The sequence below is a fragment of the Rousettus aegyptiacus genome, unplaced genomic scaffold (genome assembly GCF_014176215.1).
Source record: "Rousettus aegyptiacus isolate mRouAeg1 unplaced genomic scaffold, mRouAeg1.p scaffold_m13_p_4, whole genome shotgun sequence".
NCBI lineage: Eukaryota > Metazoa > Chordata > Mammalia > Chiroptera > Pteropodidae > Rousettus > Rousettus aegyptiacus.
Window position 1 is genome coordinate 117932563 of NW_023416307.1, and position 23397 is coordinate 117955959.

The window sequence follows — 23397 nt, forward strand, 5'->3', positions numbered from 1 at the left end:
GTTCTTCCTTCCCAGGTCTCTGTATGTTATCTTTCACCTACCTGAAACATTCTCCCCCAAACACACTTTATTACTTCAATGGCATCTCTACCATTACTTTCTAAGAGAAGAGTTCTCTAAACAATGCAGCTTTGTCAAGTTCTTCGTATTTTATTTCACTGATATTATTTTACATCATTTGATTATTTAAGTAGTGTTCTATTCTTCACTAATATATAAGCATCATTAGGGCAGAGATGATGTCTCCTTTGACTTCTTTTGTATTCTTAGTCCCTATCACAGTGCTCAATACATAGTAAATGCTCAATAAATGACATTCAATGAATGAATAAAATACCTAGTCGAATGCCCACTATTTAATAATTTAAATACAAACTTGCTTCTCTGAACCTCGCAATGCCTTAAATGTGGTCCTATTTCAACATTTAAATCTCACCTCTATTGACTGAATTTTCCACCCAAAATGCATGATTCTGGTATTCTAACATGTCCTAATTGCTCCACTATCATGGCCTTTGTACATAATGTCTCTTTCCGCCTTCTCTATCTGGTGAAAATGTGTCTGTTCTTCAAGGTGTATTTCAAACATGCCCTTCTCTGTAAAACTCTTTCTGATCATCTGTTAAATGTATTATTTCTCCCCTTACAAAAACTGATTCTGTTCCTCTTAGGGCATTTTCTCCCTACAATTTATGATTTAGTTACATAAGAAAATTTTGTTTTCATAATATTACCCTTGTCTTTTTGCTCCAGTTTTTTTCACCTCTACTGATGCCTTTCTTAATCATCTCATAAATCTTTCCATACCTATTTTACACATTTTTAAAATATGTGACACATTGATTAGATGTGGCTTCATGTGTATTTCTAAATACACTGCGCACAGCACATAAAGATTTTACTGCAGATAGCTATGGTGATTGGTTAGTTTTAATACATTTGATTTGCAGATAGTGTGAGATTTTAATTTGGGGTGTAACAATGTATATAATCTTTTCAATAACTGTGCTAACTCTTTTTGTGTTGGGACTTTTTATGTGTTGAATATTACATACTTTGTTTCATAGTAGTGATAGCAGCAGTAGTTCTTGAGCACAGCAGTAAAAGTCAAGTGCATACATAAGTTTCTTCTCAAACATGGTCTTAAACATACAGATGTCTAAAGAGTACTAATGACCTACAATGTTATGTTATTTCCGTTTTCAGAAGATTTAGTGTAGGTGGAAGTTTTTGAGATTTCTTAGAGAATATCTGTCAGAGAATAGCAGTGGGAAGGCAGTAACATCTCAATTTTGAAGCTAAGATAGGTGCTAAATCAGTCATGGATACAGATAATTTGGGTTTTAGACAAGTGTGTATTCTTTTTCTGGAATACTTTATTCTGATTTTAGAAGTAATACATGGCTATTTTAAATTCATTGGAAAATGTGAGCAAGTTTTTGCTGTTGCTCTTTAATTAAAGGAACTCTTATGTTTACTTGGCACCCTGGTTATCTAGAAAACTTGAAGGTTAGAGAAAATAATCACAAACTATAATTTTAAATCTGTAAAACTAGCAATACCAACACTCAGAGATTAACCACTGATAAAATACTAGGTTAGTGTTTCTAATAATTTTTTCTAAACATACATATGTTTTCCCCCAACAGAATCAGGATCACATTAAATTTTATATTTCATCTTTTTGTATCATAGGTATTTTTAAATGATCTAATCATATTTATCTTAAAACATAAACCCACACTTTTATATAAATTTATTAAGGTGAGCATCCACTTTTTGTATTTATGTCAATTTCATCTTTCTTTACTTGTTTAACCTGTTTTTTCCCCAGCATTTTAATTCTCTTCAAAACTCATTGGCACCAATTCAATAAATTGTTATTGCTAACAACAAATTGTATCCATATTTTTTCTGATAGATGATAGATAGAGATAGACAGACAGACAGACAGACAATCATTCACTTTATTTAAACTAAATAATTCCATTTCTTCCATCACCCCACCCTTGTCTCTGGTACCATATTTTTCTGTTCTCTCATATGACCCTTCATTTTTACCTGCATCTATATGAAAATACAGGCAATTTTTGTCCAGCTTTCATTATATAAGAATTGAATAATCTTTTGCATTTTCTTAAATTTGACTTTTCTTTTTTAACAATATCTTGTGGAAACCACACTAAGTGTATAAGTGTATTTTTAATTGCTCTCCAGTGTGTTTTTAAATGCTCTCCATTCATCCTTTGGATGTACTGTCATTTCTTTAACCAGTTCCCTATTGCTCTGTATTCATGTGGTCTCTAGTAATGATCATACAATTCTGACAGCATATTTGATCATTTCCTTTGTATAGATTAGTAAAAATGGTACCTCTAGGTCAAGAGTACAAGTAATTGATTGTGTTTTATTTTTATGAAAGTAATAAATATATAAATTTAAAAAACAAAATATGAGTAAAATATTTTTGATATAAAATAGTGGTTTCCTACTCCATTCCTTCATACTCTTTAGTTCTGTCTTCTTTGAACAGCTATTTTAATTCTTTAAGCTCTTTGTTTAGGTCTTATCTGCATAATGTACCTCTACTGTATTCTTTGAATTATTAACTTTAAATATTATCTTTTAATTTTTTACATTAAGTAGAATTTGGCCCACATAGATCTCTCTTATTCACCTCACATCATTCTACCAGATTTTCACTTAATGAAAATTAATGTTTATATCATTGTTCATACATAAAGCAATCTGTGAGTTTCATTATTTTTCTTAGACACCTCCTTCCTGAAATTCCCATCTTTCTGGTTTATTCTAGACTAGTTTCTATTATATTAATATTTTTTTTCTTTCTACCTCTCTTTCATTTTTATTCATGGTTTATTTCCTCAGTTTGCTGGAACTATCCTCCAATAACTTTCTAATAAAGAGTAAATTAAAGCAAAACATTTTTGCCTTTTATGCCTAAAAATGTTCCTTTTCTGCCTCCACACTTAATTAGTAGTTGGGAATTTAAGGTCTGGACTCATATTTATTTTTAAATACATCATGCCTGGCATATAAATGATTTACAGCCAACAGCTATGGTGACTAAGTTAGAGGACTAGTAACTTGCAGGGAGCCTGAGGCCCTAATTTTGGATGGCAAAATCTGTAAGACTCACTGGGAATATATGCTAATTCTATTTGCATTGAAATTCTTTGTGTGTTCAATATTAGAATTCTAGATTATAAAATTTTTTTCTTCAGAATTTGAGAGACATTGCTCCATCATTCATCTCTTTTGTTTCTCTGCTTCTATTTTTTCTGCATGTATCCTGATTTTCCCTTAAAAGCTTTTAGAATATTCTCATTACTTCTAAAAATCTTAAATTTTGTGATGTGCTTGAGTTTTCCTCATTATTTTGCTGGGCGAACCTTTTTTATTTGGAAACTCATACTGTAAATTTCTTGCTTTTTTCTTCATTAAAAATATTGTTAGAAACATTTTGCTCTGTTTTCTCTCTACATTTATTCTGGAAATGTAATTAGTTGGATGTACATTTTCCTGAATTAATTCTTCAAGACACATATTTTTTTTCTGTTTATGTTCTACCTTTTTGTTGTTGTTTTACTTTCTGAATCATTTTTTTTTTCATTTTCTTTATCTCTTCTCACATAATTTTAATATTTTTTAACAACTAAGAGCTTTTCTTGTCATTAGTTTTATCTTGTTCTTGATTATGAATATAATTCTCATTTAAATTTATTTTGTTGTTATTGATGTTGTTGTTGTTCTTTTTGATATATTTTCTCTGCCCTGCTCCACACTGGTTTCTTTTTCTCGCTTAGATTTTTTTTTTTTTTTTTTTTTTTTTTTTTACTTTGGAGATTTTCTACGATTATAGATATTTTCTGGCCGTTTCCTTTTGATTAAGACTAAAAAGTTATGTGTACATGTCAACCTAAAGGGCTTTCAGTGGACTCGTCAGGCATCCAGTTGGCCATTAGAGGATCTCTCTGTGTCAATATCTAAAACCTTTTTTCCTGGGATGGTTCAGATTTTTCCAGTACAGCTGTTTTCTGCATGGGGCAACACACCCTTGGTTTCCAGAATTCTGTAAATTTACTAGGTGGTCTTACAATTTCAATACTTAATGGTAACTTTAACTTCTCCCACTCCCACAATTCTCATATTTAACTCACCATCACTTACCCACAATCTTCTACTGTTTGGATTTTCACAATATCAGAACCCATTCCTTAAATTTTCGTTAGAAAATTACCATTTCATATCCTGTATAGGAAAAGAAAATTTGGAGTTTTGCCATTCCAGTCTTTCAACCAATCATGCTGAATTTAGCCATGTACATCTGTGGTACTTGGTACCTCCAAATCCTGAGAGGCAAACAAACCACTTCTTCTGTGGTATTATCAACTGGTGTTGTTTTAGTTGTAGCTTCCTCTGTTCTACAAATGCAGTTGCCTCTTACCCATTCTCTGTTCTTCCAAAAATATTATGTAGTAACTTTTCCATAAGTAACTAGTTCCCTTTTTTATTTTATTTCTTTCATGTTCCAATTAAACTAGCTCTTTTACAGTGAAAAGTATACTTTCATATCATAAGTAACAATGGCAAAATACTTTTTATATGAAAGTTAAATTCTACAAGTAAATCATACAAATCATGATTGATATTCAAATGCTGTGTATTTAAATCTTAGTATTTAAATACATTGTTGTCCTTATTATATATATAATATTTTTATTTATAAACAAGTGTTGTACATTTTTTCAAGCTTAGCATGGAGTTCTGTTCATTTGAGTACGTAATTTATAAACTTTCAGTTAGACTGACATATTGCTTTCCACAAATGACATATACCCACTAGCAGTGAATGAGAGTACTCATTTCTCCAGCCCCATGCCAAATTCACAACACAACACAACACAAAACAAAATAAAAATTTTTGGCCAATACAAGAAGTGAATTTAATATTTTGTTCTAATTCTTATGTTCCCCCTTTCCAATATATGCGAATCACCAGCCTATTGTTACTTATATTTCTCCTTTTATCTTGGACTTTTAATACTCTTTGTCTATTTTCCTCAAGCTGCTTTGATAATTTTTCTTATTGGTTTACAAAATCTCTTTATATATTAAGCATATAAATCCTTTGCCTTATGTATTTGCCATTAATTATTTGCTTTTTGAGAAATAGTAGCTCGCTTCCCTTCTCCTTTGTATACATTCAACAACTGTACTTTATTATAATATATATTTTCATGTTCCTTTCTACAGGCAGATCCTTGCAGCAGCCAAAAGAGCTGACCAAGTAGGCCATTTTCTTTGGGTAGGATCAGACAGCTGGGGATCCAAAATAAATCCACTGCACCAGCATGAAGATATTGCAGAAGGAGCCATCACCATTCAGCCCAAGCGCGCAACGGTGGAAGGTATGGGTTTTGTTAGTTAATGCTAAGAGATTGGTTGGAGCAATATAGGGGTGTTCAAAGCATGTATCTCTTTGAGGATTTGACATTTTGACATCATTTATGTAGATAGTTTTTAAACTTGTACCCATTAAACACAAATGAGGCCACGTATTGGTCTGTTCTTTTAGCTAATATTCCTCTTTTGAAGAGGAATGTTATTTTCATAATAATATCACAATTAGCATATATTCTCTTTTTTTTTCCATTATAGCACAGGAGATTTTTGAGAGGAGAGCATTACTAAGAAGTTAAATAGTCACACAATGTATGTAAATGAGCAGCAGTTCTGAGAGAATATTGTCCCTTTGTAATGTACCCATTACTTCCATAGCAGGATGACTACAGTGGCCCTTTTCCCTATTACTTCCTGGGGTTTCTCCCAGCCCAGTGAGCCTGGGATTGCATAGCACACCAGCGCTTTTGGGCACCAACACACCTTCCCTTCTTAGGTCTCTTGTTCTTCTTTTTTTCTTGCCTTTCTAAATGTTTGCCTCTTTCTCTTGCATTGCCTTCCTTACTGCTATAAAGATTCTTTGAGAGGTAGAAGGAAGAGAGGGCGTTTATTGGCATCCTTCTGATCTAACAAAAGTTGCTGATTACAATTTATATTCTCCTTTAATTTGAAAAGAAACATTACGTCTAAAAGAAGACACTGCGAAGAAAAGGCACTCCTCCGCTGGTATCCTGCTTTGTGTTCCTTTTCTGACAGGCCAGGTCTCCAAAGATTTCCTAAGACATGCTTTGCACATTAAAAAGAACTCTATCTTCTTCCTCAAAAAGGGATCAAATATTTGCATTGCTTTCTATTCTGCCTCCACTCCAATCTAATTAATTATTCTCCCCAGATGGCTGCATGGTCTATACAGGCCTTTTTAAACAAGCCTGGTTGTGATTCTGTCACTGTTGTCTTTCTATGTTATCTGGGGAGATAAAGATCCCATGAGTCTCCTGTGTATTCATTGGGACTGTGAACTAATTTCATTCCTCAGTACACGTCCAGAGGGGATTGCCTATCTTACAACCCAGACTGATACATTTATAGATGGGCTGCAAATATAAAAGATGTTTTAACTATCTACACTCCTTTCAGTCAAAACACTTGAGTATCTGTGGTGTGCTTGCTCTGTGCTAGGTTGAAAAAACAAGATGAAGATGTAATCGTTACCCTCGGCACTTACAGAACTGAGTAAGAGTGTCAGAAAATAGCCAATGACTATATAACATGTGAAACACCATAGTGAAGTACAAAATAGACACCACAGGGCACAAAGGAGACACCACAGGGGAAGACCTTGAGAGGAGGTGAAACATAAGGGGTGACTTGGAACTCATCAGGCCAATGTGAGAAGAAGCCCCAGGAGAAGCTCCCAACACAGCAGAGACAGGAACAAAGTGAAGAAGCAGAGCACACTGGAGTAATTACAAATGATTCATTCTGTAGCATAGTTCTTTATGATAGCTATCCTAAAATTCTCTGGTTCTTTAAAAAATTTCTTATTTACAGGACTTAGGAAAATGCTTTGCTCTCCTAGAGTATCAGATGCTACATTATTTGTCTTTGGGTGTCTACTTAGACATTAATTTTCCTTGGAAGCCATCTGTGACCATTGTACCCGAGCCAAGTCTGGGATGGGAGCCTTTCCTATTGCTTCTACAGCATCCTACACACCCTCTATCATCGTAATGCCTCTTTATTTGTCTCTGTATACACGCCGCTTACACACCTCCTACTATCATAATGCCTCTTTACTTGTCTCTATCAGGAAATTTATCTGTTAGGAACCATTGTACCTAGATCCTGACCTGGATATGGCAAGTGCTCAAACAGATTTTTTGGTGGTTGGATGTATGGATGGATGGAGAGGAATCATAGACCACAAAAGGGCCTGGCACAAAACATGGCTGAGAAGTATGCCAGAGCTAGATTATGAAGGGTCTTGTAAACTGCACTATGACATTTATACTTTATTCTGAAAATCTGAACAGCATCTGGGAATATAGTGAAATATGATCAAAGGAGGTTAGTAATCTCACTCAGGTGACTCTGTGGAGTGAAGTACAAGAGTTAGATGAAAATCAAAGCAAAACAGCACATTACAGTGTCTCTACTCTGGGCCTCTCTTCCTAAGCTATAGACATCCCATAGACATAAATTCCCATACTCTATAATTACTAGCCCCAGTTTCAAGATATTTCAGGAAATTAGTAAACACCTCAAAAGTTTAATAAATTCTTTTAACAAAATACTTTTTCCATGGTTGTATAGAGATACACAAAGTTATTCAATCAGATACAAAACCACATCCTGAATCTGCCAAAAAAAGAAAAAATGTGGTTGTTAACAATGAAATGGGAGAGAAGCGTTGTTGTCAATAAAAGTTATTACTGGAATGTGATGAAGTGGCGACACTTCATTCAAAACTCTACACTGCTAAAATAATGAGGATTTTCATTTGGCTGTTTAGAAATGCTGTGACTTCTATCTAGTCATTGTCTTCTGTATTGTTACAAAGTATAGCCAAGATTTATTGACTAATATAGAAGATGGAACATCAAGATTGTGGCTATATACTTACAGTGTCATACTCCTAAGGAAGCCAAAAAATGAATGCATTTTATTGCACCAAGGTTTCTGAACAAAGCTATAAAATATCTCAAATAAAACTATCAATGGAGCATATTCTATGTGGGAAAGTAAGTTTTCCTCTCCGATTTATTTTATTTGTTTCCCTTTTGGCAGATATTTCATATTGGAGTCTACTGGGGTGGAACATCATCTAAATGCTTATAATACTGCTATATCCCTATATCTTTGTGTTATATAATGCTATACATTCAAATGTAAATAGGAAAAAGCCAATTAATAATCAACATTTTTTTTCTTTAGATCCATATATTGAATGTGTTCAGCCAGCATCTGAAATTTTGGCTGGTCTCTTCTGTATCTGCATGAATCATTAACAATAAATTTCCTGAGGCCAAAGTGCTAGCATGTACATTGCTTCTGTGAGAGTAGTGTTTATCTTCTTTTATCTTCTATCTGTATTTATTCTTCATTTATTTATAAAAGAGGGGGGCGGCTCTGTGTTTGTGAGCCAAGAGTATCGTTTTTCCCCTTTCAATTTGATGATACTCGGAACTGTGCCCGTAAAGGTCGGCTGTGGCCAAGCTGGCTTCCTAGCACTCAAGGGAGATCTCAGAATCTCTCCAGGACTTGGCAGCACTCCTCCCGCTCCAGAGCCAAACCACTTCTGTGATTTTTAATTTCTCCGCATTGTCCAATGAGCCCAGGAATTGCTGACATATTCTGTCCTTCTGTTGCCCCATTAATTAGGACTCTCAGTCATCCTCTCTAGCCCTCAACAAGTCCGCAGACGAAAAATGCCTAAGTCACATTCAACTCTTTGTCTTTCAAAGAGTGTGACTTCTCTGAATGTAGGCTATCCTAGGCATCCTCTAATTATAGCCAGTGAAGATCATGGACCAATATTTTTTCATCTGTGTCATAATCACTAACGTTAGGATGCTAGTTTAATGAAGGGTGAATTCTAACTATTGGTGATGATTTTCAAATGGGTCTGTAGAACAGCTTCAATCCTGAATTAAATCTGCTATATGTGTAGGAAAAGGCAAAAAGTGCTCTGGACCTAGCATGCAAGGGTTGGTTATTTCATGCTTTCTTACTCAAGATTGAAATGAATGCTATAATTTTCTTGAACCAGCTAGATTAAAGCTAATGAAGACCTGAGCCAAAATATTTCTGGCTCCAATTTAGATATATCCTACTTTAGCCTTCTTTGGTCATCTGGAATGTTCTACACATGTCACAAGGTTTTATTAGGTGAATAGGAAAAAACACCAAGAAAGAAACTATTGCCTTGAACCACAATACTATTTCTAAGCAATGCATATATCTTTTAGAACTATAACCTTGTTTAATAAGAGATGTTAGAAGATTATATATTCAATGTCACAATATTCCTTGAATCTTTCATAAATGTTTAAAAGTTCTACCACAGAGGTCCCTAACCCTCAGACTGTGGACTAGTACCCTAGTACCCATCTGTAGGCTGTTAGGAACTGGGCTACACAGCAGGAGGTGAGTGGCAGGCAAGTGAGTGAAGCTTCATCTGTATTTGCAGCCACTCCCTAGGCTCCACTTCAGATCATCGGGCATTAGATTCTTATAGCAGCATAGGTCCCTGGTTCCAAAAAGTTTGGGGATCACTGCTCTAGTAGGGTATTAGCACTGACTTAAACAGTTATGGTGGGTGGCAATCTAGACCAAGCCCCTGCTCTCATAAAGTTGCTATCTTAATGTGGAGGTGGCAGGTGAAAAAAATGTTATAAATAAGAAATATTAGGATAATCACTCTAAAGCACATTTCTTTAAAGACCAACTTGCAAATAATGGAGATGCATAGGAATAAGAAGAGAGACCAGACAACCAAGATTTCGTGCAAATCAAAATAAAGATTGAGATAGTATAGATATAGGTAACTAGCTCTAGCTTGTTCTAGATTCCTGGCACATATTTATATCAGATCCTTTTACTGCCTAAAATCCATCAAGGTTTCCCGTTTCTCTATTTCTTATTGATCTGAGAGTAATTGTTTTCTTCAAAATAGACCCTTAATCTTTTTAAAATAGTTCCTGTTTTTTCCCAGAGATAGTCTGCCCTCCTAAACCAAATTCATTGCTCGCTCAGTCCAAATTGTGCCACATGTTCTCTTTGCAGCAAACACCACTTGTACTCGTCATATTCATATGCAGTGGTCACAGTTATAATCTGAATCTGGAGAGCAGTGCCTGCAGCTTGTGGGTCCCCTGTGATTTTCTATCTTTATTTTTACACCCTTGGCATTTACTGGAGGACCTAGTATATGGCAAGTTTTAAAAGAACTAAATTTATCTTTTCTGTCTATTGTATCTGTAAGACCTGAATATGCAAGACCGCATACTTGTATGAATTTGAAGTTTTCTCAAGATAGGGAAATAGTCACCCAAAATGGTTTATATCTTTGGCTGTTCTAAGCTATTTAATAAAAAGATGCATTTAACCCTCCAATTCCAGGTATCACCAAAAATTTCAAATGTGGGTTTGTACACTTTTTCTTTTCTACTCTTTTAAGTACCTTTTGCCATCTTTGTTCATCTTACCTTTCTTTTCACCTTTGAAGAGACTTCCTGTACAGGACTGGTACAATAGCTCAATTTGGCAATTTGTTGAAATGTTACAAACATACAAGGAAGGCCTCAACTCTGAATCCCCAGAAAGGAGAAAGTACAGATAAGGCCACCTCTGTTTGTCTTAGACATTCCAGTGAGAACTTCCTTTCCACACTGTACTTCTTGTACTAATAGAATGGACTGAGGATGAGAAGGCAAACAGATCAGAAGGGTGAGAATATCTGCGTGAAGAATAACACCATATTATTTTTAATTTTGTGATATTTAAACTTGAGATTATTGGCCTTGACCAAGTGGTAAGAAATGTAAACAGAGAAATTTATAACCCAAATGTCTAAGGAGATCTGAGGACAATTAATTTGAAGTTGCTTTATATGTCTTTGGTCCCAGATTTTGAGCCATGCTGTCTCTTGTCTGACAGGATCCATGTTGTTTTAACTGATTTCACTTAACTGGCCAGCAATCATTTTCTAACCAGCAAGTATGTAAACCAACGAGAAAATATTCAATCTGTTTGCAAGATATACTGTTGGATACCTCAATACACTAAACACTTGCAGCTAATAGTCTGGCCTCTAATTGTCCCATCAGTTGAATTTTTGGCTACTAAGAACTAGCTATTTTTTATGCTAATCAATTTATTCCAGTAATATACAGGTATTACCATAATTACTTAATGTAATTAAATTTTATGTAAACCAATGAAGTGAGTGGAGAGAAAAATAGAGAGAGAGATGCTAGTTCAAAGAAAATGAACTTGGATTCTTTGGAAAGATTTGGTAAAAGTTTGTCACTATTAGTTTCAGGCAAGACAATACTAAATTTGGAGAGAAATCATGAACATTATAAAAATATTAAACTTAGATTACTGTATAACTACTTTTAAGTTTTAATTTCACTTTAAAGACCACAAAAGTGAACTCTGTATAGTTCAAGATTATGACAGTGGGCCAATCAGGTGATGTATAGTCACAAAAAAATACCTTGATCCCACATCAGAAGATTGATAAGTGACTGACTGTGTGTGTATGTGTGTGTATTTTGTATTAAAACATTTAGTATAGTTACACATTTTTAATTGCTAAAATAGAAATTTTCAATTAACTAAGTTTGGATCCCAATTACATTTGATTATAAAGTTTTCAACATACTTTCGTTTGGGCTTTCCTTTTCTAGGATTTATTTTTTTCAACATTGGATGAAAGTTTTCAACTATATTACCTCTAAGGTCCCTTCTAGGAAGAACATTCTGAGAGTGATTACTATTTCTGCCTACCCAGCATCCATTTACTCTTCTCATTACACGCCCCACATTTCCACCTTGAGAACTCCACATTCTGCTATCAGCCCTTGTGGTTCAATGAACTGATTCAAACTCTTAGTTCTGGGAGCAGGCATAAAGCTCACATTACACTCCTGACAACAATAATGATTGTTTTGGAGCTAGCACAAGACCCAAGCCAGACCATAGTTATGTTCTTCAATCTCCAAAGGTTTACTACAATTTCCAAGAAAAAGGTGTCTGATTCACTCCATCTCCCAAAGTTACTATGTTGGAAGGGTTTAAACTTCAATCTAGAGCCCTTCTTCATAAAGAAAACATCAAAGACCTGCATGCTGGAGAAGAAGGCACCAAATCCAAAGGCATCATTGACATTTCTGAGCCCTTCCATGCCTTAAGTCTGGATCTGGACTTCTCATTTTTATAAACTTACAGGCTCCTATTATTTGTATAAAATACTTCAAAATAGGTTCTTGTAACTTACAACTCAAATAACTTTAAAAAAATGAATATTAGGACAGCTTTCTTCTAAGCATTTTGTTCCACCTTTTACTTTTCTGAGTTACATTCTTTCCAAGTGCTATTTACCTCACAAAGATGTTTTTCTCTTCCTTTTTTCTCCCTTCTTTATCCCTCTTCCATGAAAACTATACATTCTCCAAACCCCACCATAAGTCTCATTTAATCTGTGATGTGTTACTATTTCTCTCATCACTTCATCCTTGTTCCTAACCTCACTCTCTCAGGCACACAGTGTCTATTTTACTTATGAAGTATTTTCATATAGAATCACTTATTTTATATCAGGGAAATACTAACTAGAATCTAAGTTATGAATTTAGACATACCAGAGAAATGCAAACGAACTGTCAGATCACCCTCCAGGAAGCTAACTGTTGTTTGAGAATTGAGCAGATTCTTGAGAGAGAACTCCTTCTGAAGGAGGAATGACGAAACAGGCTGACCCAGTAAGCGAGTCTTAGTTGTAGGAAAGAAGAGACAAAGTTTCTTCTCCCAGGCCAACGCCCATTGAATTTATACATGAATTCTACAGGGAACAGGCAGACTGTTCATAAAAAGGGATCTCAGTCAGAACAGACTAAGTACACTATGGTAACACATAAGCTCTCAATGGACAAATTGTGAAGTCTGCTGTGGCTCCAGGAGACATTGCAGGGTGGTTGGCCTTCATCTATTTGTTCAGCCTTCTAGGCTGTTTCTACCTTATGCCACTTCGGTATCAACACATTCTGAGCAACATTGCCGAAAAGAAAGAGAGTGGCAGGTTCACACACAATTCCTAAATGCTTCTATCTGGAAGGGCTGTACATTATTTCTACTCTTACTTCCAGGGCAAAGGCTAGTTAAAGCAAGTTTTCTCTTCAAGGGAACTTGTGTATGGAAATAAACAAGAGCTGAATATTGGTGAGCCCAGTTCACGTCTACCTCAAGCTCCAATTGACGAAATGCTTTGTTAACTATTAGGACAGTAACAGCATTACTTTGGAAGTTGCTGACAGCACAACATATAAGAGTGTCAATCTCCCCTGCTTTACCCCAAACCTCTGAACAGCTTTGAAACCATGAGCAGTACCTTGGCAGCAGCACAAATAAGTGGATTCTAGTGTCAGTAGAAAACATGGTACTTGGCAGAGCCCTGGCCATGCCGCTGTGACCATAAAATGCCCAGAGGAAAATAGCAATACCTAGAAAATAGGAAACTACTAAGTAGACTTGGTCATGAAAACGTGTGCGACACTCTTAAGTAGACACTCTGCATAAGCCATGTGGAAAGTATCTGTGGGGCTTGACAGGACATATTTATTCCTGCAGGCTATGATGCTTGGGGAAATTCCAGTTACTTCTAAGAGAATGGAAACTAGCCACTTGTGACCAACAGTCTAGACTGTTAAGTTAACACCCATTCTCTCACTCATCTTTTGGGCAGTAGAAGCCTCCACCTGCTGTGAAGGTTTAAATGCCAAATGCTCACTTCACCAAACTTCCCTGTAGTTAGAGAATGAGCAGGTTGCTTAATCTTGACCATTGGAACCCATGGAACATATTCTCAAGGAGCTTCTTGGAAATATTTTTCTCTCTCTTAAAAAAAAAAAAAAAAGAAGAAGAAGAAGAAGAAGAAGAAGAAGATTACTAGAGCAACTATATAACTTACTATCCAATCTAGGACACTCCAGAAGTAAAAGAAGGCATAAACTGTGATTGTTCTGGGTAAACCAGGGTATGAGTTCACCCTTGCTACCAGGAGGAAAAACCTTGCCTTTTTCTTATTTTTGTCACGTTATCTTGTGAGGACAAGATACTTGGAGCTACTGCAATTGTCTTAATGAAGGCAGAGAATGCCAACGACAGAGGCAAATAGAGAAGAAAGATGGAAAAATCTTGGGCCCATAATAACTTGCTTAAATTGTTGAACCAATCATCTACCTCAGAATTTTTCCTTATGTGAGAAAACTTACTCTTTCTATTTAAGCCACTTTTAAGTTAGATATTTTGTTACATGCAGCCTAAAGATACCCTTAACAATACATCTGCCTTAATCACTTCTGTATACCCAGCACGTGAATAATGTCTATAGAATAACACTCTCAAAAAAACGTGTTTGACAAATGGATTTTACAGAGCAATACTTTATAGTACTTATTTTTTTAGGAAAGTTTTAGATCTACAACAAAATTGAGAGGGAGGTAAAGAAATTTTCTGTGTGTTCCCTGCTCACACATAGACATGCATGTTCATAGCCTCCCCATTATCAGCATCACTCACCAGAATGTATATGTGTGTGTGTGTATGTCTGTTTACAAATATGAATCTACAGTGACACATCATAATCACCCAAAGTTCAAAGTTCATAGTTTACCTTAGGATTCACTCTTGGTATTGTACATTCGATGGTTTTGTACAAATGTATAATGATATCTATTCATCCTTAAAAGATCATACAAAGTATATTCACTGCCCTAAAAATCCTTTTTGTTCTGCATATATTTATCTCTACCATTCCTGTCCCAACACCTGGCCACCACAGGACTTTTTACTGGTTTCAGGGCTTTACCTTTTCCAGAATGTCATATCATTGGAATCGTACAGTATGTAGCCCTTTTAGATTGGCTTTTTTTAAACTTAATAACATGCATTTGAGTTTCCTACATGTCTGGATATACCACAGTTTACCTATTTATTCAACTACCAAAGAGCATCTTAGATGCTTCCAAGTTTTTGCAGTTACAAATAAAGCTGCTATAAATGTCAATATACATGGTTTTGTGTGGACATAAGCTTTCAACTTTGGGAGAATTCCATGGAGCATAATTGTATTCTGCAGTAAGGCTGTGTTTAATTTTATAACGAACTGCCAAACTGTCTTCTTGAGTAGTTGTACCACTTTACTTTCTTCCAATGAATGAGAATTTTGGTTGTTCTACACACTCGCCAAAATTTGGTGTTGTCAATGTTCCAGATTTTGATCATTCTAATGATAGTATCTCTTTGTGGTTTTTATTTGAATTTTCCTGTTGACGTATGTTATGAACCATCTTTTCATCCATATATCTTATTGGCAAGGCAGCTAACATATTCGGCCCATTTTTTAAAATAAGCTTGAGATTTATGAGTTCTTTGTGTATTTTAGATGACATTCTTTTATCAGATGTGTATTTTGCAAATATTTTCTCTCTGAATCTTGTCTTCTAATTCTCTTGAAGTTATATATTTTTTTAATTTTAATAAAGTCCATCTCATGTATTATTTATTTTGTGAATTATATCTTTGGTGTTGTATCTCAAAAGGCATCATTGTACCCAAGGCCATCTAGATTTTCTCTTGTGTATCTTTTAGGAATTTTACAATTTGTGGTTTGCATTTAGGTCTATAATCTATTTTGAGTTAATTTTTGTGAGGGGTGTAAGGTCGCATCTACATTCAATTTTTTTGTATGTGGACATCCAGTTATTCCAGTATCATTTTTTGAAGAGACTATCTTTGCTCCATTTTATGACCTTTGATCCTGTCAAAGATCAACTGACTTTATTTATGGGGATCTATTTCTGGGCTCTCAATTCTGTTCCATTGATCTATTCGTCTATTATTTCTCAGAAATTATATTGTATTGATTATTTTAGTTTTAAGGTAAGTCTTAAAGTCACGTGGCATCAGTCCTCTGACTTTTTTTTTCTTTCAGTGTTTGGCTATTCTGGGTCTTTTGCCTCTTCATATAAACCTTGAAATCAGTTTGTTAATATCTATAAAATAACTTGCTGGTATTTTTATTGGGATTATATTGCACCTATAGATCAAGTTGGAGAGAACTGAGATCTTGGCAATATTGTCTTCCCACATGAACATTGGCTGCCTTTCCATTCGTTTAGTTCTTTGATTTTATTAGTTAGTTAGCATTTTATAGTTTCCTTTATATAGATCTTATACATATTTTGTTAGTTCATACCTAGGCATTTCATTTTTGGGGTGCTAATACAAATGTTACTGTGTTTTTAATTTCAAATCCACTTGTTCATTATTATTATATAGAAAACAAATTTCTTTTACATGTTAACTTTGCATATCGCAATCTTGTTATAATAGCTTATTAGTTCAAAGAGATTTTGTGGGTTTTTTGTTTTTTGTTTTTTGTTTTTTGGTTGGGCCTTTTGGATTTTCTACATAGATGATTATATCATCTGTGATCAAGGACAATTTTATGTCTTCCACAATTCATATAACTTTTTTTTTTTTTTTTTTTTTTTTTTTTTTGCCTTACTGCGTTAGCAGGGACTTCCACTTTGATGTTCAAAAGGAGTAGTGAGAGGAGATATCCTTGCCTTACCTGATCTTAGTAGGGAAAGCTTTGAATTTCTCACTCTTAAATATGCTGTATATAAAATGCTGTGTTTTTTAAAAAACAAAAAACAAATGTAGACTAAGATAAGTCATATTACCATAAAATAAAAATTCAGGTAGCTTCAAGAAAGATTTTTACTATCACCCTATATGCATATATTCATCACCATGAGTAATATTATTTTTGTTAAAATTTTACTGCAAAAAGAAGCCATTTCAATAGCCTTTTTATAAGGATTATAAATTACATGAAACTATCCATTAGAGAATTATCTTTGAAGGAAAAATGTAAGCTAGGGAATGCTCTTACAATTGTGAAATCAGTACAGCTTGTGTTTCATTGATCAGCAAGAAATTGTGTGAGAGAGATTTAAAATTTTAAACAAATACCCTACCATGTTGGAATTAGAAATGGTAGGTAGGTAGGTAGGTAGGTAGATAGATAGATAGATAGATAGATAGATAGATAGATAGATATAGATAAACTTATTTTAATTTTTTAATTAAAAAAGCAGAATGCTAAAGTGTCTTAATATAACATTTTTTCAGGCCTCAGAAATATGACACTGATAATATCACTTGGGGATCCCACTGAATTAGGACAACCTATAGTGTTATAGATTTTTTCCTTAACATAAATCATGACTTTTATGTAATCTTTGCGCAGCAGAGATTTGATTGTGTGTGTTACGTATGCTCAGTTACAGGCTATTCATCTAACTATGTCACCAGCAACTTTCCTCCCTGAGTCATCACATTCAGAAGCTTTCACATCATTAATATACATCTCTCTTTCCTTTACCCTCTCCAAACTTGTTTTCTGTGTTGTCACATCATTCTAAATATTTCTTTGTATCACAGAACTATAACATATAGGTAATGGGCTATTGAATGTGGGAGAAAATCATTAATTGTCAGTCAGCTAATAAATGTTGACTGTCTACTATCTCCCAGGCTCTGGTAACTAAAAAGCAAAAGTCCTTATCCTCATGGAGACTTTTCTCTAGCAGAGGGAAGCAGATAACAATCAATAGGCACAATAATTAAGTAAATAATGTAAAATGTCAGCATGTGTGTAATTATATAGGTTCTATCTCTTCACCTATATTCTCATTTTTTTTTATATTGGTTTATTGGTTTCTTTTAGTTCTTTGTCCATGATTTCCTCTTTAGCTCTTTGAGCATATTTAAGACTGATGATTTAGAGGTTATTCTATAAGTCCAATATCTAGGCTTCCTAAGAGATGGTTTCTGTCATTTTTTTTTCTTTGAATGAACTATTCTTTTTTATTTTTTTATGTGCTCTGTAATTTTTTGTTGTTGTCAAATGCTGGAAATTTAAATGTTATAATGTGGTAACTCTGGAAATTAAATTCTCCTCCCTTCCTAGGGTTTAATGTTCTTGATTGTTGAAGGTTGTGTTTGAAGACTGTAGTTGTCAGTTTGTTCTGTGACTTCCTCAAACTTGAAAAGACTGTATTCTTTGTTATGTGTGTTCACTGAAGTGACTGCTCCATTAGCTTCTAGTCAGCTAGTGTTTTGACAGATATTTCCTTAAACACCAGGAACTAAAACAAAAAGTAAAAATATCTTTCATGATAAGTTGGTTTGTTAGGGCTTCCATAATGAAGTACTATAAATTTGGTGGCTAAACGACAGAAATGTATTGTTTCACAGTTCTGGAGGCTAGAAGTCCAAGATCAAGATGTTGCCAGGGTTGATCCTTCTGAAGGATATGAAAAAAAAAAAAATCTCTTCCATGCCTCTTGTGTACTTTCTTATGATCTTCTGGGAATCTTTTTTGTTCCTCAGCTTGCCGTCATCTTCACATGATGTGTGTCCTCCCTGTCTATCTCTGTGTCCTGGTTTTCTCTGTCTGTAAGGATACTAGTAATCTTGGATTAAGGTCCACTCTAAACCTCATCTTAACTAATTATATCTGTAATGGTTCTGTTTCTAAATAAGGTCACATTTGAGGTATTGGGGGACATATAAGTTATAACGGGAACCCAATTCAATACCTAACTCTCCATCTTTGTAGGTTGGCTCTGCTTTAGGATACTCCTTCAATCTTAACCAGGCTGTTTAAACTTCTTTCTTACCCTTCATTTTGTGTTCATGTGGGGCCTAGAGATTAGCCAAAGAAGAGAGTTTAACATCTCTTTAGGTCTTTTCTGAACACCTATCTTGCCCTAGATATAGGTGTGGCTTTCTAAATTCCCCAGTATACATGATACTTTTGAATGTCCTAATTTCCTAAAGAAACTCTCTTTTAAGATTTTCTTCCCAGGCTTTAAACTGTTTATTATGTTTTAAAATCATAACCTTTCACTCCAAGTTTCTATGGGTTTTCATTCACTTTGGAATGCTTATGAACAATGCTTACCTCTTTTCTACCTGAAATGAGTTTGAGTTAGGTAAAACAGAGATAAGTATGATGTTATAATCCTTCAGGTAGCCCCTAGAAAAAGTTAAAAATAGAGAAACAGTACTTTTCTAATAAGGTCTGCTCTGCTCTCTCCCCAGAACCAAATACTCGGTCTCACCCTAGGAATGCAGGCTGAGGTATTTAGGTCTTCAAGACTGCCATTGAGACACTTTGAAAAGCCCTGTCTTTGAAAACGACCTGTCCAAAACCAAATTTTCTTCTCTTTTCAGAACATTCCCTATTTATTGCCTTATCATAAGGAAAAGGAAACAGTTTGTTTTCACCATTTAGGAGAACATTGACCTGGCCCTTTGCCTGGAAGAAGGCAGTTCAATAAAGACTGAGACCAAGGCTTTTCCTTCTTTGCCAGCACTGGGTCTTCACAAACTCATCTATGGGCTGTGAAGAACCGCACCTAGTGCATTTAAAAAGTGTCATTAATTTGGATTGAGTGTGAACAATAAGACAAAAGCACTTGAAACTATTAAATACAAGACTGGCTATGAAAGCGAAGCAGTAGAGAGTATTTAAAGGGACATTAAGTTAGCCAAATGGATGGCTGAAAGAAAAATCATAAAAATTAAGAGGTTCCTAAATATTCTTTAATAGAAATTAGGTACTTTATAATCTCTTATTATCTGGATAAGGGGGGAAAACTCTCAAAATCAGAGATGGGTTTTTTCAGGCTTAATATGTCCATGATATTAGGCATGTGCAATCAGGTTAACTGAAATTTTAGAGTTAAAACAATCTTCTAACTTTAAATAGAAACTTTTTTTCCCTTAGTCAGTTGTAAATGAGGATGTTTTGCACAGTTTCCTAGGAACTAAGACTACTGTGCTGTTTGTAATTTGACTTAGAAAATTACTTCTCTGACCTCTTAATGCTCCATCCCCTTAATATTGCAAAAGACTGACTGCTTTTTTTTATAATTCACAATTAGGCAAAAATACCAGTTAGTCTTGTTGGATTTAAAGAGGTTTCGACACAAGACAAGACACAGAGTCTTCTCAACCTATTTGCTAGAGAATGTACAAGAGTTTGGATGAGTAGTGTAGAGATAGGCAACAACCAAATAAAAAAACAGCCAGCCTCCAGGGCTTACTTTCTTGAGGACCCATAGCAAAATGAATCAATCTTCATCTTAGGCATAAGAGTTCTAGGGTTTGACATCAATATAGAGCTCAGACTGTTCTTTCTGAGATACTTCATGGACACTTGAATGTATCCTAAGAGAACTAGAATGCCTATGGTGAAACAAAAATTCCAAGACTTACTTAATATTTGAAATAATTTAGATCCAGCATGCTTAAGGCCTTCTAGTAAATTTTATATAAATGCCAACAAGATTCCTTAACTTATCATGACTAAAGAAAAAACTGGCCTATAATACACCATTCTTGTTTTCTCACTGTTCTTTAAATGTATTTCCTGATTTAAAACCTGGTTTATTTTTGAATCCCATTCCCCTGTTTTATAAATTTAATTTAATTTTTAAATCTCCTTATTAGAGTATAAATGCATAGGCTAGATTATGTAGATCTTAAATGCACCACTCAATGATGTTTTATATATGTATACACTGAGGTAACCAACACATAAATCAAGACATAGAATATTTCTGTCATACCAGCTAAATTCTCTTGGTTTCATTCCCTGTCATTAATCCTCCCAGCCTCAAAGATATTAATGTTGTCTTCTCTTTCACTTTATATAAATAGATTATTTTTATCTCACAGTAGATTAGTTTTGCCTTTTGAATTTTAAAGAACTATTCATGTATATATGAAATCATACAGTGTGTGTGTATATGATTTCTTGACTCAATATAATGTTTTAGAAATCAATCCTTACTGTTGCATGTAACAGTAATTTCTTTTTATTGCTATGTAATATTCCATTGTACAAATGTACCACAATGTGTTTATCCATTGATACATCATAAACATTTGTTTTATGATGTCCTGCCAATGTAATTTCTGATACTTCTGATTTCAAGCTAGATTGTATTAAGAAAACTATTCTTACTGGATAAATTCATGTTCTTGCACATTTTTCAGCTAATGTACCATTTTAAGAATATTCTACTGCTTGTTTCCATTGTTTTATGTCTTATTGTTGTTGAGCCCCCTTGACGAGCTTTTGATGAAGCACAAAGAAAAGTCACAAAGCCAAACAATATATATGGGTGGAAGGGAAAATCAGAGACTGTAGAGAGCTATGGCTACATAAGGCAGACAGTATTAGATAGGATTATTTGTGAATTCACACAAATATTAGAGTTCATGAGATTCTCAGATTAATGATGATACCAACAAGTTTTAAATTTAAATTAGATTTTTATTTGTATTTTTGCCAATATACTCAATTGCCTCATGACCTGTGTTATGTAGAGAGTTCAATTATTTAGTGAATTTGATGAATATAAAAACCAGCCTCTGACCAGGACCAAAAAGTAATTAACCACATAATTTTCTTCCTTAGAAAACATAACATTTTAGCTTTTTATGATCTCTCTGCTATATATATTTTTCTTTCTTTACACAACAAACCATAATGGAACAAAATGTATATTTTCCTATTTTAATACATAGTTTAACAATCTTAGGTTTATGGCAGTTGTTTGTTTGAAAGCAAATATCAGCTTGGCAAAAGCCAATCATTCTGACACTGACATTTGGAGCACTAATTTATTCTATCCTTAGGGAATTTGCTTTTTAGGAATAAACTGAGCATTAAAATTTTTTGTCCGATGTTTTTAAAAAAGTTTGTGAAATTTTTTATACATAAGCCAAATGAAGTACAACATGTTGGCACTTATCCAATGCTTTTGGGTGGCATAAAATTCTGAAAAATGTCCTTGTCTTGAATTGATTATTTCAACTATCAACATCATTCATATAGATGTTGGCAACTTATGCTATGGCTAGGTTATATCTGGCCTCCATATGTCAATGTCAGTGTGAATGGCCTCTAGCAAATTAGTGTTTGATTCCAAGAAAAAAAAACCAAGAATGTTAAAAGATAGTCAGTAGTGAAATAAAAACAGGATTCCCTTGAAATTAACTGAGAAATTTAAAAAAAAAAATGAGTATATAGAATTTTTTTTCTCCAAGGAGAGAGTGGTCAGATAATCATATGGAGCAATTTATTATAACAATAATGATAATGATGATGTGATAATGATGATAACAGAAATTAGATTAGTAGAGAATTTCTGTTAGACTTGTAATATGTTAGGTATTATGAAATACAACCTTGAAAGTACGTTCTCTTTTTATCCACATTTTATAGATTAAAAAAAAAATAGATGCTTGGATTAGATAATTTGCTCAAAGTTACACAAGATAATATCTGTTGAAACTGTGATTTTACCATAAAAGCCATCTGATTCCTAACATTTTTTTCTTAACTACTGTTTTACTCCCTATTTAGCAAAATGATACCAGTTGATATATAAAATTTATAATTTTTTTCTTTAAATGGAGCTTGAGAAAGTATTGAAAGTATCATCAGGATGTTAGGAATATGCCCACTTTAATAGCATCGGTGTCTTAGATTGAGTTACCTAGAGTCAGAGCCTGAGTCAGGGATTCTGATGCATATGTTGGATTGGGGAAATTCTCATGAGAGAAAGGAAATGAGGAAAGCTAGATAGGGAGGGGGAAGCCGCTGGAGCTTAGCTGCAGCCTGATCCCATGGAGATCTCTGGAGCATGAATTGATCCAAAGATTTGGTCCTACTGCAAGGCAAAAAGTATGGGCAAGGTAAGAAGTATGGGTCAGTTATCTATTAGCTGAAGGCTGACCCTAACGGTGGGGTATAATAACTTCACAGAGTCCCTTCTGTTTCACCAAAGTGGATGGGAGTAAGCTGTAAATCATTAGCAGCTAATCACGTGTCTTAGTCCATTTGGGCTACTGTCATAAAATACCATAGACTGGGTGTCTTATAAAAAGTAAATTTATTTCTTATAGTTCCAGAGGCTGGGATATTTACGATCAAGGAGCTGGAAATTTTGATGTCTTGTGAGAGCCCGCTTTCCGGTTCAGAGTCAGCCGCTTTCTCATGGTATACTTACTTACATGAAGGAAGGTGGAGGGAGCTCTCTGGAGTCTCTATTAGAAAGGCACTAATTCTATTTATAAGGGCTCTGCCCCATGATATAATTA

General features: G+C 34.4%; 1 protein-coding gene across 17 annotated transcripts in view; it reads left to right on the forward strand.

Moving 5' to 3' along the window:
• GRM7 (glutamate metabotropic receptor 7) overlaps positions 1-23397 on the forward strand; it is a 761960-nt gene that overhangs the window by 386915 nt on the left and 351648 nt on the right. For all 17 annotated transcript variants that reach the window (XR_004950368.1, XR_004950366.1, XR_004950365.1 and 14 more), the window contains one exon: positions 5278-5432. Coding sequence is in view for 9 of the 17 variants with exons in the window: in XM_036218948.1 (XP_036074841.1) it covers positions 5278-5432 (155 nt within the window). In the remaining 8 variants the exon portion in view is untranslated. The remainder of the gene's footprint in view (positions 1-5277; positions 5433-23397) is intronic.